The sequence below is a fragment of the Pituophis catenifer genome, unplaced genomic scaffold (genome assembly GCF_029215685.1).
Source record: "Pituophis catenifer annectens isolate HBS135680 unplaced genomic scaffold, rPitCat1.0.hap2 SCAF_2, whole genome shotgun sequence".
Lineage (NCBI taxonomy): Eukaryota > Metazoa > Chordata > Lepidosauria > Squamata > Colubridae > Pituophis > Pituophis catenifer.
Window position 1 is genome coordinate 40,183,037 of NW_027256882.1, and position 20,033 is coordinate 40,203,069.

The 20,033-nt window shown below is 42.5% G+C and overlaps 1 protein-coding gene across 1 annotated transcript; it reads right to left on the bottom strand.

The window, feature by feature from the left end:
• Positions 1 to 1,121: 1,121 nt before the first annotated feature.
• On the bottom strand, positions 1,122 to 19,991 carry GTF2H4 (general transcription factor IIH subunit 4). Its single transcript, XM_070936686.1, has 14 exons — positions 19,914 to 19,991; positions 17,048 to 17,222; positions 14,341 to 14,445; positions 13,619 to 13,750; positions 12,747 to 12,843; positions 11,547 to 11,635; positions 9,571 to 9,682; positions 9,395 to 9,463; positions 7,367 to 7,450; positions 7,033 to 7,165; positions 5,722 to 5,852; positions 5,549 to 5,596; positions 4,590 to 4,668; positions 1,122 to 2,756 (listed from the first exon to the last, which is right to left on the bottom strand). Exons 2-14 carry the CDS (start codon positions 17,179 to 17,181, stop codon positions 2,584 to 2,586), a joined length of 1,386 nt encoding a protein of 461 aa, XP_070792787.1. The 5' UTR covers positions 17,182 to 17,222; positions 19,914 to 19,991; the 3' UTR covers positions 1,122 to 2,583.
• Positions 19,992 to 20,033: the final 42 nt, after the last annotated feature.

A 20,033-nucleotide genomic window follows, 5' to 3' on the forward strand; every position in this document is an offset into this window, starting at 1 on the left:
AAAAGAAACCAATGGATTATCGAGCAAATCAACCCAGCATTCCCACTTGAGTGACCTGGATCAAATTATTCTACTTTAAAGGAGAATAGTTGTAGCTCAGTATTGATGGGAGTCATCCTTGAGTCGTCTCTGAGCTTGGTTGTTTTCTTGCAGACAAATGGCTGACTTGTCAGAGTGCCAGTCAGAGGACATGATGAAAACTCTTTAATTTTGCAACTTGTGGACTTAACCATAGTTTCAATTGATAACCTGTGACTAACTTAGACCAAGCCAAGTCCAAAAATACTAGAGAATTCCTGGGAGCCTGGCACTGTGACAAATCGGCCATCAATAGACACATAAGTAACTTCTACCTACTGTACAAAAGATAATCTCGTTGAAGGAGGGCTATTCAATTTTAATACAGATAGCCTCTTTGGCACCTCTTTCAAACCACTGGTCCTCTCTGTCCAGATTATGGACTTCGCTATCTTCAAAAGAGTGGCCTTTGTCTTTCAAATGCAGATGGACTGCTGGATCTTGTAAGGCAGATGGACTGCAAGATCAGTCAGAACTGAAGAAGCTTCTGGGATGACCAGTTCAAGGTCACCCCAGCTGATTTTCATGGCTAAGGTAGAACTCAGAGTCTCCCAGTTTCTATCCTGCTGCTTTAACTAATAGACCGAGTTGCCTTTCATATCACCACCTTCCTTGCTTAATTTTCATAGAATGGCCCATCTGTTTGGGAAGATGGTGGCTTTAAGCTCATGGCTGATCATTTCAGAAGGACTGGTGGACAGCAGAACATACTGTAATTCCCACATTCTGGCCAATCAAGGAAGTGAGGGAGACTGGCCTAGCTGAGAACATTTCCCAAAGCAGATGGACAGGGGAGCTTATATAAAGTTATTGTAAGTTTGCATCACAATAGGAAAAATTCACTAAAGCAATTTGGCAAACCTCAGATTGAGGAAGGAATTCCCTTTCTATGATATAAAACCTGTATCTATGAGAACCAGAGATAACTAAGAATTTTATTAGCTGTCTGGAATGCGAACTTCTGGATTATTCATCTCTAGCAATTGCTACATTTGCTAGCCTTATTCTTTACTTTAGAATGACAGACCCTCTGAGTACAGGGATACACCCAAGGTACTTTATTTCATTTTATTTTTTAAAAAAATCATTTTAATCTGTTTGATGTACATAAAAGTTTCCCATTTCCTCTTTATAATCACCCATAAGCCACCTAGCGCAGCTTCCCAAGTATAAAATATACCATTTCCTCTGCAATGTTTGGAGATGCCAAATTTAGGATGAAGAATAAAAACCTGAAGATATTCCCACAATTTCTCAACTGGTTTTAATTCAACATCTGAATTTCAGATAAAAGAGGTGGAATGAGGAACTGTTGACTTGACCTGTCCATCTCAATGGAGGTTTCAACTGTGCGTACGGAATTCAGCAAGTTCACCAATATAGGACAGATTGGTGAACAGGTTATCAGCTTAACTTCAACAGAAGACTTCAACAGAAGCCTCCCTCCCAGGTAGAAGAGGAACAAGTAAAATCACAGCATCTTCATGCTGGAGTTACAGCGTTGAGTCACGGTGAAACATCTTGAGTATTTGGCTCTGGTTTTTAAAAAACAAATGGCAACTTCATGATGGAATATCAAATTGGTATCAAATTAGGCAAATCACAAGATCAAGATAGGGTGATTTGATGTGCTGAACACATTATGTTAGGGCCAAACTAATCATAATATGGGTTAGTGCAATGTGTAAACCCAGCTTCTGCATACAGATCTGTCTTCATTCACACATGGATAGAAAAACACCTTGAATCACCCCTATAAAAACACATGTCTTATTAGAACAAGGCAATTTGAATGTAAGTTGTGCTTTGTTACTAATTAGCAGTTTCTATAAAACTAAAATGAAAGGCTGTCTCTTCTTTCTGTACCTGTTGAGCTGAGAGGGTCAAGCCATTTAAAGAATAAAAAATTGCTCAACACTTTTTTTGGACATCCTTCTTCAACATGTTGCCTTCCAGATATACTGGGCTCCAATTTCTATCATTCAGATCCAGACAGGTCTCAGGAAGATGGCCGCAAGGGTCTAAATAGTTGGATGGCACCAGGTTGTAGATAGTCTGATACTAGAACTCCTTTGCACCTTGAAGATTCGGTATTCAACCATGCAGGGAACATGCTCTCAATTTTAGTAACTTTTCACCAACAAACTTTCTGGACTTTTAGTTTGTTGAGAGGGCTTTGCCCCTGCTATTTCTATTTTTTCAAAGCATTTCATTGGATTTCTAATCTATTTCAGTGCCAGTGTTATCCCAGTTAGGGTGTAATTCCTACCAGAGAGAGTTGATGGAAAGGTGACGCTTAGACTGAACCGATGACCATTTTTGTTCTTTTTTTAAAAACAAGTTTCGAATCTCTTTTTGGCTGAAAATGGATAATCAGTTGTTTTCCTTCTCTCCGCATGTCTTGCATCCACTCAAAGTAAATGGGAGGAAAGATATTCCTGCCTTTCTTTCTGGTCCACTTTCCAACAAGCATGATCAGAAGAACACGGAGTGCGATCAATGTCATCAGGAACTGTGTTTCTGACGCTTCCAGAAGCGTTTGACGTCTGAGTGGCCGGCGGGAGTCACCACCATGAGACGCTTAATTGGGTTCTCAAAAACAAGGACCCCAAGTTCCTTGGCATGGTCACGGAGCAGCTCAAAGTCCACCTGGGATAAGAACTGGTTGTATAGGACACCTGTGGGAAAGAGTTGGAGAAACAGATGAACAGGAAGGCATGCAAGGAGAAGCTGCTGGAGAAATAGAAAGAGACTGGTGTGGAAAAGAGCCCGGGGCAGCAATATGTGGCTAAAGAGGAATAAGGATGCAAGAAATGGGGCATATGAAGACAAGCAGAACCACAAATAACAGCCTCTTTATATCCCCCACTTCGGACATCAGAGCCAACTCCTGCATTTAAAATAATAATCATGACAGCCCTTGTAACTGCTGTGACCCAACCACAAAGAATATGGTTTCTTAGCTGTATGCAGAGCCTTAGACATGGTCCAGAAAGTAGGCACTTTCCTGGAGAAATTAAAATTCACATTTTAATTGCAATTTCATTTTAACAAATCCAACTTAGAATTAACTGGAATTTCCTGACAATGAGAACAATCAATCCAGTGGAATGCCTTCAGAAGTTGTGAGTGCTCCAGCACTGGAGGTTTTTAAGAATAACAGAATAACAAGAGTTGGAAGGGATCTTGAATGAGATCTAAACTCTGACCAGGAAGTCTATGAGGCTAAGGCAGGGGTGTCAAACTCAAGGTCCGGGGTCCAGATCCAGCCTGTGGGGTGCTTAGATCTTGCCTGCGGGGCCGCCCTGGAAACAGTAAAGGACCGGCCCACAGTGCCTCTGCCAGTAAAAATGGAGCTCGGGAGGGCCTCACGCGGCCCACCTGAGCTCCATTTTCGCTGGCAGAAGGTTGCAGGTGACCGTCACAGCCGAAAACAGAGCTCATGAGGGCCACGTACGGGTCTCCAGAGCTCCGTTTTCACTGGCAAGAGGGTTGCAGGAGGCCGTCACAGCTGAAAATGGAGCTCGGAGCCTGTTTTCGCTGGCAGAGCGCTCAGGCCACTACAGGTGCCCCCGACACGAGTGACATCAAGCTGGCCACACCCACCCTGGCCACACCCACCCTGGCCACACTCACCCCAGCCCCACAAGGTCAAACACAACCCTGATAAGGCCCTCAATGAAATTGAGTTTGACACCCCTGGGCTAAGGCAATATATTTGGACCATGGCAACTTTAAGACGGGTGGACTTCAACTCCCAGAATTCCAAGCCAACAAGGCTGGCTGTGGAATTCTGGGAGTTGAAATGCACCCGTCTTAAAGTTACTAAGGCTGAGAAACACCCGTCGAAGTAAAGCTAAAGAAAGTAGATCTGAAGGTGAGCAAAAAGTGGAGTCAATGACCAAAGCTGGTGCTCCTCTGATATATAGGGGGTCCTTGATTTATAACCATTCGTTTAGTGACCATTTGAAGTTACAGCAGCACTGAAAAAGTGACTTAGGACTGTTCCTTACGCTTATTGCTATCACAGCATCCCTATGGTCACAGCAAAATTCAGGCGCCTGGCAACCAGCATGTATTTGTGACAACGCAACATTTCAGATTCATGGGATCTTCATTCGCAACCTTCCCAGAAGGCTTCAGGCAAGCAAAGTCAAGGGGGGGGGTCGGATTCGCTTAATGACCATATGATTCACTTTACAACTGCAGTGATTTGCTTTAAACACCAGGGCTTTAAAAACAGGTCATAAAATTAGCTGCAACTCACTTAATAACTGCCTTGTCTAGCAATGGAAATTATGTTCTCAATTGTGGTCGTAAGTTGAGGACTACAACTATATTGCACTAAAGATTAATGCCCGGATGGTCAGGCTAATGGCTGCATTGGGAGAGGAGACCAGGTTGTGGAACTTGCCAAACTATAATTGACCTAATTTGACATCCTATTAGATTCTTCTCATGGTTATCGCTTCCTCTCCTGACCATCTGTCCCATCTCTCGGAGATGCTCACCCTCAGAAAAGCGAAGTCTGTCCCGTTCCAACTCCCACAGCCGGATCTGATCTGTGATTGTGGGGGGCAGCACAGGGGTCTGTGGGGAGGAGAGTGGAAAAGTTAGAGACCGCAAAGTATTTATTTCCTAAAGAGCAGGAAACAATTTCCACACTGCATTTTCCTCTAGAACTGACAAACACCTACGTTACCTGAACCTTTTAATCCAGGGGTCCAGAACCCCGAGGCTGTGGCCTACTACTGGACCACGGCCTGTTCGCAACTAGGCCGCGAAAAACATCAGACGAGCGCATCTGTGTGCACAACTTCCCTTGCACGAGTGGTGGGAGTTTTCATCTCATGCGAAGCTCCCCTCATGTCTGGTGTGTGTGTGTACCTGCCGCTCGCACAAATGGAGCTGTGAGCACACCCACCACTCGCACAGAACCATCCCTCTCCCCCCCACTTCTGCACAGGGTACCAAGCTGGAAAGGTTCGAGACCACTGTTTTAATATTTCATATTTGGGATCAGGGTTAAGTCTCGTATTGGGCTTTTTCCCCAGAAGGCTTAGCAATCTTCTTTTATACAATATAATTTCACAGACTTTTACAGTGTTTTATTTATGTCTTTTAGGTTTTGTATTGTGTTTATTTTTTTAAGATTGTAAGCCACCCAGATTTATCCTGTGGAAACATGGGTGGCCAATAAATTTTACAAATTAAAAAAAAAAATGGTTCAGGTGCCAATAACTTGCAATTTTTTTAACTGACACTGGAGCAATATATTTTTAAAAACTTACCTTTGGGGCTCTGGGGAAGCTGGTTGGGATGGCTTGGGTGCTGCGTTACTTAAGCTAGCATAAAGATTGCACCAGCTTTATTAAACAACGAATAAACTGTTACAAAAGGCAACGTTTTTCTTGGATGCCCTGATCGCCCAGGTGTCCTCTCCCTTCATCTCCTGTAGCCATTTCCTCACCTGTTTCAGCATCACGGCGTGAGCTCTTGTCCGTAGGAAGTGAATGATCTGTAGCAAAAGAGGATCATGAACCTTGGCACATTTGGGATTTCGTCATTAAAGTTTTAATCTCCACCCAACCAACCGAGAGAAGCAGAGCACAACTCCAAAGTCCTCTTTAAACCTATCTTCACCTGATCGGCCGTGATCCCATTGGCAATGGCCTGCTGTGTGCTCTCCCGGGTGACTTGCGCCACCACCAAGTTAGGGAAGCGATACAGCATCTCAGAGAAGAGGGCAATTAGTGCAATCTGTAGTTCTGAATCTGGAAGTAAGCACAGAGAGGGAGGGAAATGCAACATTAAAAAAAAAGATTTCTCAAGCTCAGCCATTTTAAGGTGTGCAAACTTCAACCGCCAGATTTCCCCAGCCAACGTGGCTGAGGCAAGGAATTCTGGGAGTTGAAGTCCATACATCCTAACATGGCTGAGCTTCAGAAATAGTTTTAAAACACATGAGCAGCCTGGTGTCCTTTAAATAGATTGGTGTTTCTCAACCTTGGCCATTTTAAGATGTGTGGACTACAACTCCCAGAATTCCTCAGCCAGCAATAACCCCCCCCCCCACCAATCCAAGGGGGCAAATTATCATATTTTTCGGACTATAAAACACACCTACCTTTTTTGGTGAGGAAAACAAGAAAAAGAAATCTGCCTCTGCCTCCCAGCAATTTTGCCTCGTTGCAGCAAACAGCCTGCTTTACTTTCATTTTTGTTTTCAGTATAGCTTGATTAGCACAAGGGAAAAAAAATCTCCTCCAGCAATTTACCTTCTTGCAACAAGCAGCAGAGGACCAGGCAAAACAGCTGAGAGTCAGGAGTCTGATCTATAGGCTGTGCTGAAGCTGAAAGGAGCTGGTTTTTTTGCTGTTTGCTGCAAGGAGGTGACTGCTGGGAGGCAGAGGCCAAAGGGTGGGGGTCAGTGTGTTGGCGGGGCTACATTTGGTGTATAAGAATGTAAATTTTGTGTGTAAATTTTTACCCCCTTTTAGGGGGGAAAAAGGTGCGTCTTGTACTCCGAAAAATACGGTAATAATTAATTTTGGATTACGTTTAATCTAAAAGATGCATTTTCAAACAGGGATGGAAAATAAGCATTTTCAAAGAATGGAAATTTCCCTGCTTGGAAAGGCAAAAACCTAGCAGGGGTGAGGGGCAGGTATTTAATCAGGTGGCCCCCACATTCTTTTTTTCAGATGTTGAATTATATCAAGACAGCCAAACAATTTAAGAAATATTGTCCTAGGTCAAATAAAGAAAGCAATCCTGGCTAAATACGCTTTCCCCCAATCAGTAAAGCAAAATCTCAGCTGTCTTCTGTTATACAACCAAGAGAATATTTTTTTAAAAAATGGGCAGCTTCCATGCTGCCACACTGATTCCCAATTATGAATTAGAAGAAGAGGGATGGGCCTTTGAAGAATAGAAATCGGTGTGGCTTCAGACCTGTATATGCATAGATCCTGTAGTTGGTCTCCACCACGATGAAGCCTTGGTTATGGGTATCCACGGTGGTACCTGAGATGCCGGAGGAAAGATTAATAGCTAAGCGGGTGGGATAGTAACGCCTGGATTTTCTCTGCAAAGAAAGAAGGAAAGATATTAGCAACAAGTTTGTGGCAAGTTCAGAGCTGTCTGACAATTTATCTTTCAGAAGACAAACCTACCATTTTAGCTCACAAGATCCTTGAAGAAGTCCTTAATACCTCTAACATCTGACAATTTGTGTTTTTTAAAACTCTGGTTCAGCTCCTCATATAATCCCCCTAGTGTGTTGTACCTTTCTTTGAAACACCAGGCCAAATTCCCGGAGATGCTGAAGGAAATTCAGAAGTGAATCACTCATTCCTTCCACGGAATAATCCTGAGAATAAAGAAAGTGGAAAAGAATTAATTGGCAGGCAAGTATGTTGCGCAAACATCTTGATTGGTCAATGCTTGAGAACCAGTAGATGAATTGCTATGATCAGCCAATCAAATCACATTGAGAGGCCATGAAAGAATTCTTTTGCTGATTTACCTGTAAGAGTCATCAATGGAAGATGCACTTATTAAGGGGTGAATGCTCTGGGCACGTGTCATTCATGGTTTGTTTCTTGAACCATTAAGCTATGCTTGTGATGCCATAATTTAAATTGAGCATTTAGCAAATGCACCATTTCTGCACTGAACTAATGTCTGGTTTTTAGCCATTGGCTCCAATTTTCTAGGTTCTACGCGTGTAAGATCCTGTGCCTCTCAACATCACCCCTCAAAGTCTATTGTTTAGCTTAGTAATTTAATAATGTGTGCAATCTAGATGTGAGACTTTAATTAGGGTCAGTTCAAGGAACATGGTTACCCCTAATCAAAGCCAGTATGCATGGCTTCATGAATCAACCTTGTGTACAACAATCCTTTCATTCATAAGAAGCCAGGTTTTCTGTTATACTCATAATATCTGCTTTCTTCATTTCTATATTCTCACTTTTTCTCTGGAAGCTTTTGCTATATGAGTGATTTTCTTCTAATGTTACCCATACAACAAAAACCCTGTAATGTAGGATTCAGGCCAAGCTTCAATGATTGGTTCAGAGTGATCCACTGGTTTGGTGATCAAGCAGACTTGAAACAAAATCTCCTTTAAATTTAAGTCTGTCTCCTCTAGGTTTACTTAAGAGCCGTGGTGGTGCAGTGGTTAGAATGCAGAACTGCAGGCTAATTCTGCTGACTATTGGCTGCCAGCAGTTCGAATCTCACCAGGCTCAAGGTTGACTTAGCCTTCCATCCTTCCGAGGTGGGTAAAATGAGGACCCAGATTGTTGGGGGCAATAGGCTGAGTCCGTAAACCACTTAGAGAGAGCTGTTAAAGCACTGTGAAGTGATATATAAGTCTAAGTGCTATTGCTATTAAGCCACTACAAATGGAGACTGCCAATCCCCATATTCAAAATTAAGCCTACTGTTCTGTTCTATAGAGGACCTTGCCCAACACTGATACATAGATAATAAACACAAGCCATTTCATTGACATGACAAGTTGTCGAAAGTGATCTCTTGAATCTCAGTGTGAAGGGCTACGAAGCCTTCACAGCAGGGGTGAAATGCTCCCGGTTTGGACTGGATCACACGATCCGGTAGCGATGGAGGTGGGTGGTTGGGAGAACCGGTAATAAAAATCCCTGCCCCCCCCCCATGCCCAGCTGAGCCGCGCGATCATCAGAGGCTTTTTTTTTTTAACTTTTAAAAGCATTTTTTTTACAACCTCTTCGGAAGAAAAAAAAATGCTTTTAAAAGAAAAAAAGCCTCTGACGATCAGCTGGGATCGTCAGAGACTTTTAAAAGCATTTTTTTAACAACCTCTTTGGCCAAAGGTTGTAGAAAAAAAAAAAAAAGTTGGCCATGCCCACCCAGTCACATTACCCCCCCACCAAGCCAGTGGTAGTAACAGAACCAGTAGTAACAAATTTTAGATTTCACCACTACTTCACAGATACCAAAGAAGCAGTTGCAATTGGAATATTTCATATTCTACTGGGATATTTCAAAGGTCACCCAAAACGATCAGAGTGGCTTATTCATGTTTAAAAAAATTACAAGAAAGGGATGATATTGTAAACAATATGGAAGGGGATGAATGGAGAGATTTCCCCAAGAAGATGGTCCAATTACGGGACTCGTCTTTTCCATACTTTTCCTTTTACAGTGTGTTCTAAACTTCTTCAGAGCACCACAATAGCAACAACTACTCTGCTCAGTTATTGTCTTGATATGTAGCCCAACTTCTCACCAACGTATGTTGCTGATAGATAAAGAAGTTCCTTCTCACCTTGCCAAGTGTGGAGAAACTGAGCTGAAAGAGGAAGGAAAGAATCTCCACCAAGTCCATGCCCCTGGTCTGTAGAGTGATGCAAAAAAAAAGGTGGGGGGAAGGGAATTAGAAGCAGAAACAGGAAATGGACCAGAATTGAGATGGCAAGCAGTCAGGTCACTGTTTCTCCTCACCTCCGCTGACTGGAGATACTGGAGCATGAAGTACCACAGCTGTGATGAAGTATCCAGCAACAGGAACTGGAAGCCAGAGGATGTGATGCAGGGAGGTTCCCCAGGCTCACTACTAGGAAGAAGAGGGGTAACTCAAGAAAAAAATCCAGAAAAGAAACATTTGATCTTAGTTTTGCAAAATTGTACCCAATTTCTACATAGTTCACACTGATGATGGCTGCTGTTCCCTGATGCTACAGGAGATTGATATGCTGTGTATCCTGCCATTATCTGAGTGTTCATGCCTGACAAAATAAGAGTCTTGGAAGGGACCTTGGAGGTCTTCTAGTCCAACCCCCTGCTCAAGCAGGAGATCCTAGACCAGGGGTCTGCAACCTTAAACACTCAAAGAGCCATTTGGACTCGTTTCCCACAGAAAAGAAAACACCGGGAGCCACAAAAGCTGGGTGGGCCACAAAACCTGGCATGCAAAACACCAGTCTCCTCACTTTACCTAGACCAGGGGTCTCGAAATTCATGGCTGGCTAGGGAATTCTGGGAGTTAAAGTCCACAAGTCTTAAAATTGCCAAGTTTGGAGACCCTTGATCTAGACAAGCCTGACTAGGATTTAAAAAATGATACCTATCCCTCAGTTGCTCAAGACCCCCCTGCTAGGATGGTCCTAACCCAGTGATGGCGAAATTTTTCAGCACCGAATGCCAAAAAGGTCGTGCAGAAACGTCGCTCGCGCTCACTGAGGCCGCGATCCGGAAAAGCCGAAATTCCGGGTTCTAGCGCGCATGCACGCCCAACGATCAGCTGGCTGACACGCATGCACATGCCGGTTTTTGGCACTGCCGTGCACGCAAAGGGATTGTGCTCCGGAAAAGCCGAACTTCTGGGTTCTGGCGCGCATGTGCACCTGACAATCAGCTGGCTGGTGCATGTGCACACTGTTTTTTGGCACTGCCGCGCATGCAAAGGACAGTTGATCGTCGCACGCGCATGTGTGCCAGAAACCTGGAAGACAAACAGGCAAGGCCGCGTGTGCCAGTCGACATGGCTTCGCGTGCCACTTTGGGCACATGTGCCATAGGTTCGCTATCACAATCCTAACCCATAGTTTGAGAACTTTTGCACTACATTATGATCAGAGGGTAAAAATGTTGTCTGAATGCTACCCCTTTGGTTTGGTTCTGCAACCCAGCAAGACAGACACAGACTTCAGAGGATAATTAGAACTGCAGAAAAAACAATTACTATCAACCTGCCTTCCATTGAGGACCTGTATACTGCACAAGTCAAAAAGATGGCTGTGAAAATATTTACAGACCCCTTGCATCCTGGACATAATCTGTTTCAACTCCTATCCTCAAAATGACGCTAGAGCACTGCACACCAGAACAACTAGACAAAGAACAGTTTTTTCCCGAATGCCATCACTCTGCTAAACAAATAATTCCCTCAACACTGTCAAACTAGTTACTAAGTCTGCATTACTATTAATCTTCTCATTGTTTCTATCACCCATCTCCTCCCACTTATGACTGCATGACTGTAACCTTGTTGCTGGTATCCTTAAGATTTATATTGACTGTTTCCCTATGACTATCATTGTACCTTATGATTCTTGACAAATGTATCTTTTCTTTTATGTACTCTGAAAGCATATGCACCAAGATAAATTCCTTGTGTGTCCAATCACACTTGGATGCCAACAAAGAATTCTATTCTATTCTATTCTATTCTATTCTATTCTATTCTATTCTATTCTATTCTATTCTATTAAGTCTAGTCTAGTCTAGTCTAGTCTAGTCTAGTCTAGTCTAGTCTAGTCTAGTCTAGTCTAGTCTGCACAGCAGTTCTTTTTCTTCTAATGTCAAATCTGAGGATTCTCAACTGTTCTTAAAACAGACACTGGACTTTTTTTTTTTTAAGGCTGGAAGAGATACTTTGGGAAGGTAACTGCATGTCTGTCTCTCCCTGAGACACTTACCTCTTCATCAGGCCAGCTTCAATCAGCAGTTGAGCCAGGTCCTGACTCACCGCTGCACTAGGAGAGCCTACCATGAAATGCAGGATGACCTAAATGGAACAGTGTGGAGAAAGAAAAGAAAACTGTGGTCTCTGTGGAACTATGTCCACAATGGTGTTTGGTAAAGTCACTTCATTGTGTGCTACATACCATATACAAAGGCCACCCAGTCACTGGAGACTCTACAAATGATTGCAATTCCACTCATGATTCATCATCATGTCTATTGCTTTGTTGGGCAGAATTCTAGGATAGAATTCTAGGAATTCATTGGGGGATCCTGGCTTGTTATGGCAACTACTCTCAGTTGAAACTTGGAAGTAATAGACAACTGCAAATGCTACTAAAAGACCATAAGACCACATTAGATAAACGGAGAGTTAGTAAGGAATTGAGAAACACGGATGCCCATCCTAGGCCTGGTGAAAAGGAAACACAATAGTAGTCCATCATGAATGAATTCAAACAGGAAGATTCAGGAGCTTAATCCTCCATAGAAGGAAACACACCATTTTAAATACTCTGATTCCAAGGAAACTTAATTTTTTCACCACAAAATCTTCTTTTTGCATGATTAACCTGCTGTTTTCCCAAAAAGAAGGCTTTTGAACTAAATCCAAGGAAGGCGAGGAAGAGTAGTCTTGGTGATTTTACTGGCAAGAGGTGGGAGAACACTGCAACAAAGTCAATCATTTGAAGATTAATACAGGTAGTCCTTGACTTATCATCACAACTGAGACCAGAATCCCTGTTGCTAAGCAAGGTGGTTGTTAATTGAGTCACACCCAATTTTTTGACTTTCTTTTTTGCTATAGTTAAGCAAATCACTGCAGCTAAGTAAATCATAGAGTCGTTAAGTTAATCTGGCTTTCCCCCATTGACTTTGCATGCTGGAAGCCAGCTGGGAAGATTGCAAAGGGCAATCCTCTGATCGTGGGATGCTGCAATCATCCTAAATACATGCCAGCTGCATGTATGTAATTTTGATCATATGACCATTGGGATGCTGCAACAGTGATATGTGTGAGAGCTGGTCATAAGTCACTTTTTTCAATGCCGCTGTAACTTCAATCAGTCACCAAACAAAAGGTTTTAAGTCAAGGACTACCTGTAAATACATCCATAACAAATCAGGTTGCTTAGACAAGGCAAAATGCTCACCTCCCACCTTTCTTCTGCATACTTGTCCAAAGATGGGACATCTCGGGCATGCTTATCTGGGCCCAGTTGGCTGGTATCATCAGACCAGGCCTTACCTCTGTGGGCACAGAATTGAGAAGTAAGAAATTCCATTACTATTTATAGGCTGTAACTTAAGGATAAAAAGGTAAAGGTAAAGGTTCCCCTCGCACATATGTGTTAGTCATTCCCGACTCTAGGGGGCGGTGCTCATCTCCATTTCAAAGCCGAAGAGCCATCGCTGTCCAAAGACGTCTCCGTGGTCATGTGGCCGGCATGACTAAATGCCAAAGGCACACAGAACGCTGTTACCTTCCCACCAAAGGGGATCCCTATTTTTCTACTTGCATTTTTTACGTGCTTTTGAACTGCTAGGTTGGCAGAAGCTGGGACAAGTAATGGGAGCTCACCCTGTCATGCGGCACTAGGGATTCGAACCGCTGAACTGCCGACCTTTCGATCAACAAGCTCAGCGTCTTAGCCACTGAGCCACTGCATCCCCATGTAACTTAAGAATAGCACTGACTAATGTCCTATTCAGGAGTAAGGATTCGTAAACCAGATAATAGGCCTTCTGTGGGTATTAAATGCAAAAACAATTCCTACAAAGGAATTATTGAGCCTGTGATTTGCACCTCTATACCTTTGGGACAACCATGACCTGGATGGTTGAGAATCTCCATAGACATTTGACCTATTAATAGCTAGTTTTCTCCCTTTCTGTGAAGTGGCAGGATCCCAAAAACACCCCTTTCAGAGAACTGAAATTATCCTCATCTTCAGCCAGTGCAGTAGTTTCTGTGATCTTCTGCCTTCACTCTCCAACCTTAAGAATCTGGATGGCCTTCACTCACCCTCCCAAGAGAGCAATGCGCAGGTTTTCTTTGAAGATGGGGTTCAAGACGATCCCTTCGAGGCCTCCTGGGAGCAGCTGGGTGTGCCAAAGTCGCAGTCCCAGTAGGATATCCGAGCTCTCCTCTTGTTCTCTGAAACACCAGAGCCCATCATGAATTTAGGAAATGTAGTTCCTTGATTAAGGTAGTTATCATAGTTAGTTAAGTTTAAGACAATTAAGAGTAATTATGGTAGTTCCTTGATCAAGGAACTATCAAGAAGAAAACAACACTCCTACCAACACTGACAGGGCAAGCCACTGTATATAAACAGAGAGTAAATCCCACTCCTTTCTAGCACTGATGGTATTACCTAGTTGGGTAATGAAATGTCTAATGAAGCTCAGAGAGCACCAAGGACTCCACAGGTCAACCATCCTCTACAAATATTCTCTTCTATTATTATGTTGCTACTGTTGTGGCTTTTGAGGTTTTTTTCTTATTTTAATCCTAATATGTAAAATATCTCAAGCTGTCATTGTAACTGAGGCTGTGAACAAGTTTATTAAATAAATGAACACAAGCTTTATTTATACCAGCCGGGCCATGTTTCTGCTTATGGACTATCTCAATGCAACGTACACTTTTAATCTTACGATGTTCATTTGAGCAGTAATCGTATTGGAGTTTTTGTTTTCTTTTTAAACTTTGCTAGACGATCAGGGCTCAAGCTCTAAACTTACTTGACATATTCCTTCTTCACCCACAGGGCCACGGCTGCCTGGCGAAGAGGCTGTTCCAGAAAAAGCATCCGCATGACATAATTTTTGGCTAACCCAGGCAGTTCCCTGAGAAGAGAAGAATGTAAGATCAGTGTCACGCACAAGATATGTTTTTTTTGTTTTGAATAGCCAGTCGTGGTCTGCCAAAGTCTGTGTCAGCTGCCACCTCAATGCTTGCTTGCATTTCGGTGACATATTGCTATGAACTATGGGGAGGGGAAACCCAAAAGTGAATGAGACTCTTTGAGACTTTGCTTCAAGGTCACACGACATACCAGCTACATATCGCCCTGAGCTTGGACTGGCCATTACAAAAATATCCTTTCTGAACCTCACTGCTTGCTTGTGTGTGTGTGTGTGTGTGTGTGTATGTATGTTATTTTATTTTATTTATTTTATTTTATTATTTTATTATTTATTTTATTTTATTTTATTATTTATTTTATTTTATTTTATTATTTTATTATTTTATTTATATTATTTTATTTTATTATTTTATTTTATTTTATTTTATTATTTTTTTATTTTATTTTATTTTATTTTATTTTATTTTATTCTATTCTATTTTATATTTTATTATTTTATTTTATTATTTTATTTTATTATTTTATTTTATTTATTTTATTTTATTTTATTTTATTTTATTTTATTTTATTTTATTTTATTATTTTATTTTATTTTATTTTATTTTATTTTATTTTATTTTATTTTATTTTATTTTATTTTATTATTTTATTTTATTTTATTTTATTTTATTTTATTTTATTTTATTTTATTTATTGGATTTATATACCGCCCTACTCCCGAAGGACTCAGGAGCCACAGAATAAAACACATAAATACAAAATTTAAAAACAGAATAAAACCGAATTAAACAATTTGGCCAAGACAAATTTAAAACACCCAATAATTTTAAAAACAAATTAAAATTTACATTTTAAAAGGGAAAGATTTAGGCCAGGCCGGCTTGATGGAATAAAAAAGTCTTGAGAGCGCGACGGAAGGTGCGCAGATCCGGGATCCTCCATATCTACGGGGGGAGCTCATTCCAGATAGTAGGTGCCCCCACAGAGAAGGCTCTCCCCCGGGGGCCGCCAGTTGACATTGTTTGGCCGACGGCACCCGGAGGAGCCCCTCTCTATGAGAGCGTACCGGCCGGTGGGAGGCTATTGGTGGTAGCAGGCGGTCCCATAAATAACCAGGTCCTAAGCCATGGAGCACTCTAAAGGTGATAACCAAAACCTTGAAGCACACCCGGAAGACCACCGGGAGCCAGTGCAGCTCGCGCAGGAGAGGTGTTACATGGGAATGCCACGTCGTGTATGTGTGTGTGTGTATGCAATGGGAGTTAGCTAAGTGGGGGGGAAGGTTAAATTTAGGGATTTTGGTGAGCGATGCTTAGTTCTACCCATGCACTACTGCAATGCACTTTTCTTCTAAGAAAACCATACTTTTCTCAACAAATGGAGTCAAGGGTTGTTTCTATTTAGAGCAGGGGGGTCAAACTTGATTTCATCTGGGGGGCAGGTGGTGGCGGACAAGTGGGCATGGCCAGCTCGACATTACTTGTCGAGGTTCCGTTTTCAATTGTGACGGCCTCCTGCAGCCCTCTGCCAGTGAAAACTGAGTATGCGGCCTCCCCGGGCCTCCCTTTTGGCTGGCAGAGGGCTGCAGGAGGCTGTCATGGCCAAAAATGGAGCCCAGGCGGGCCTTGCGTGGCCCCCCTGAGCTCCGTTTTCGCTGGCAGAGGCACCGCAGGTGTTCTGACCCAGCCTTAGCAGAACCAATACACAAACTCCTTGTCCCGAAAACCCTGTTTATTTAATTACTGTGAATTCATGGCTTTCACACAGAAAAGTCCAGGCAATAATCCTTCCAAGGGTTAATTGCAATAATAGACCTTATCAGTCTTTAGATAATTGCCAGGCCGGGAGCTTCCAGTTGCAAAGCTGTAAATTAATTCCTGGCAATAAGTTTCTGAGGCACTAACCAAGATAAGCAAGTCTTCCTAAATAAATCCAAACGGTTGTCTCCCACTACGCCACTCCCCTTTTGCTTCTATTTATTCCCCAGCCAGGGAGGGGCCATTCAGTGTCCAGGTATGCCTTTCTTTCCTGATAATCAATTATTCTCCTCTCCTGACAGCTCTGCCCATATGTGCATCTGGAACAGGCCCCAGCTCTTCCTCTTCCTCGCTTATCTCCAATTCTAAATGCAGCTGGGGAATGTCGGACGGCCCTGGCTCCATCTTTGCTTCTGATGCAGAGCCTCCATCAGAGCCTTCCCCAGACTGCAGGACTGGCCCAAGTTCCTCCCCAACCTCCTCATTGTCCAAGTCTGCTGCCAGCTCTGCTGCCAGCTGGCGGGCCACAACAACAGACTGGTCCTTCACTGTCTCCAGGGCGGCCCTGCGGCCTGGATCCATTCCCCAGGCCTTGAGTTTGACACCCCTGATTTAGAGGTTTCAATGGTGGCAGGTTTGATAGTCTATTCTGCAAAAACCCTAGGTTCAGCAATCTGGAACCAGGAGCAACTTATTTATCTACAGTATAAAATATGGCTTCAGATACATGGGGTTAACCTACTTGCATTTTTATCCCTGATCTGACCCTCAGCTGATACGAGGCCTAAATTCTAATACTTGAGGACAGGTGAGATTCTCACTTACCGAAGGACAGCAAGGCAAGTGGCAGGGTGATTATACAGACGATCCAAAATTCCTGGGCTGAGACCCCGCAGGTATTCATGAAGGTTCTTGCATTTCAGCTGAACTCTCTGGAGTTTCATCAGTGACTCCGTCATGACAGCTACCCTTCATCACTGGGACATTTTTTCTGCAAAGGCTGTGATAGTTGAAAGATAAAACATCTGGTGAATTCAGTAACACAGTATGTTCACTGTGGACGGAACCAGCACTGTGATAAGCACAAAAACCACATTTTTTAGGAAAGTCTATGAATTAAAACACACACAGAGAAATCTGTGGTATAATATTTAGGATCACCTGGTAGTCCTCAGCTTTTAACCATTCGTTTAGTGACCAAAATTACAATGGTATGGAAAAAGTGACTTGTGACCAGTCCTCACAGTGATGACTATTGCAGCATCCCCATGGTCCTATGATCAGAATTTTGGTGGTTTGCAACCAGTTTATATTTATGATGGTTGCAGTATCCTGGGGTCATGTGATCGTCATTTGCAAATCATTGTCAGCCAGCTTCTGACAAGCAAAGTTGATGAAAAAAACAAGATTTGCTTAACAACTGCAGTGATTCACTTAACAGCCAGAGCAAAAAGGCCATAAAATTGGACAGAACTCATTTATAACAATCACCTTTCATAGCAATGGAAATTCTGGTTCCAATTTTGGTCATAAATTGAGGACTACCTGTACAGCAAAATTCACACAGTGGTAATAAGGGGGAATCCATTTGCAACGTCTTGACAGACTTGACTTTTTCTAGGCTAATTCCCCGTGAGGAAAATGCCCCAATAAACAGCAAATGTTTTGTTGCCTGAGTGTTCTCCTTCTGTTCTTACTTCCGGATGCAATATGGCAGGTGAAACCTTCCACCGCCGAGAAGTTTTAAATTTAAAACAGATAGTCTATAAAACACAAGGTACAATTTGTATGCAAAAAAGCTCCCTGACAACTTTTGGCTGTTGGGTTTTTTTTCCTCTCAAGAAGAGAACTAGAACTAAGGATCTGCTTGCAGATTTTCCTATTCTAAATGCCGTGACTTTATATGCCATCAAATCACCCATGACTTTCCAGTTCAATAGCTTGAAGACTGTTTAATTCAGTGTTTTTCAAACTCAGCAATATGCGTGGACATCAACAGTTTGGGGAATTCTGGGAATAGAAACTCCCACATCTTAAAGTTGCTGAATTTGAAAAACACTGATCTAATGCGATTTAAAAATTTAATGCCAGAATAGCCCCATGCTTTGAAAAGCAATTAAGACCTGACTCTTGGCGTCTCTTCAAGACTTGTCAGGTTAACTTTTATTATTTATTGTAACAAAAACAATATTTCATCTTTCAAAAAGAAAATTTAAAAAACTAAAAAACAAACTACGAAAATAAGACCCCGTCTTATATTTTTTGACCCCCGAAATAAGTGATTGGCTTTATTTTTGGGGAGGTCTTATTATTTTGGGGCATGTGGAGGAAACCAGAGAAAAAGGCAAGGACCGGCTGTGCATGCATTTAAATATTTTCGGGGAGGGCTTATTTTAGTGCATGTACTCAAAAGCCCGATTGGGCTTATTATCAGGGGATGTCTTATTTTAGGGGAAACAGGGCAAGAAGGGAAAGAAAAGACCCCCCCCACACACACACACTAATATCTTATACTTATCAATAGCCACTGGATTTGCTATTATAATCTAAACAATGTATTATTGTAAGAACACAGAATCTCTGCCATAGAAACACATGTTGCTGCATCCTTTGATCAGTACAAAATATTGCCTTTTCTCAAAACAGACAGATCACAACCCTTTCTTTACCTCTTGAATAATACCACTGTTCTAATTTCTCAATACGATTCTTTTTGCACCATGCCCCACTCTATGCAGGTAGTCCTCAGTTTACAAGTTCATTTAGTGACCGTTAGAAGTTACAAGGGCATTGAAAAAAGAGACTTTGTGACTTACAACCTTTGTAGCATCTCCACGGTCACATGATCAAAATTCAAGATGCTTGGCAACTGATTCATATTTATGACGGTCACAGTGTCCCGGAGTCATGTCATCACCCTTTTGCAATCCTCTGACAAGCAAAGTCAAGGGAGACACCAGATTCACTGAACAATGGTGTCACTCACTTTAACAACTGTGGCAAGAAAGGCTGTAAAATGCGGCAAAATTCACTTAACAACTATCTTGCTTAGCAATAAAATTTTGGGGCTCAATTGAATTTGTAAGTCAAGGACTACCTGTACAGCCACAATGCGGGAATGGATGGGTTAATTTGTTCCTAATTAAGTGTTGTGGTTACAATATGGGAAGCTACATAAATCGTTTAAGATAGATAGATAGATAGATGAATTTATGCATGAATGGATGACAGATAGATACATGATTAGATAAAGACTAAACAAAGAGCCAGACGTTAGACAATAGGCATAAAAGAGAGACTTCCGGCAGGGGAAAAATCTGTATATGAATTGTTGCTAACGGTGCCTACTTGGTGCATTTTGGGATCATATATTTTTATACGTTTTCTTTTTCAATCGGATTGCTGCGTCGGGTATATACACCGGTCAGAACTTCTTAGGACTGGAGAGGCTTATCAAACATAAATACATTCGGTTTGTGATCTTCCTACCCTTTCCCATGTTGGCACAACAAAACGTGGCGCTCCCTTCGCCAGGATCTCCTTCTCCGGAGACCCCGGGATGATGCCCAGGGCTGAGAGAAGCTCCTCCAGGGCTTTATTCTTTGACGGGGCGGCGTTGCCAACCCGCTCCTCCGATTTCTCCAACCCGGCACCTGCGGGGCGCTTGCATGTTCCGACCCAAAGGACTCACCTTCACCAGGAGCGTATCGGGGAAGGGGACGGGGACAAGGATCCGCAGCAGCGGCTCCACACCAGCCGGCCCTCCCGGCGAGCAGGAAGCGATCGGCTCACTCCACCTCTCGGCGTCGGC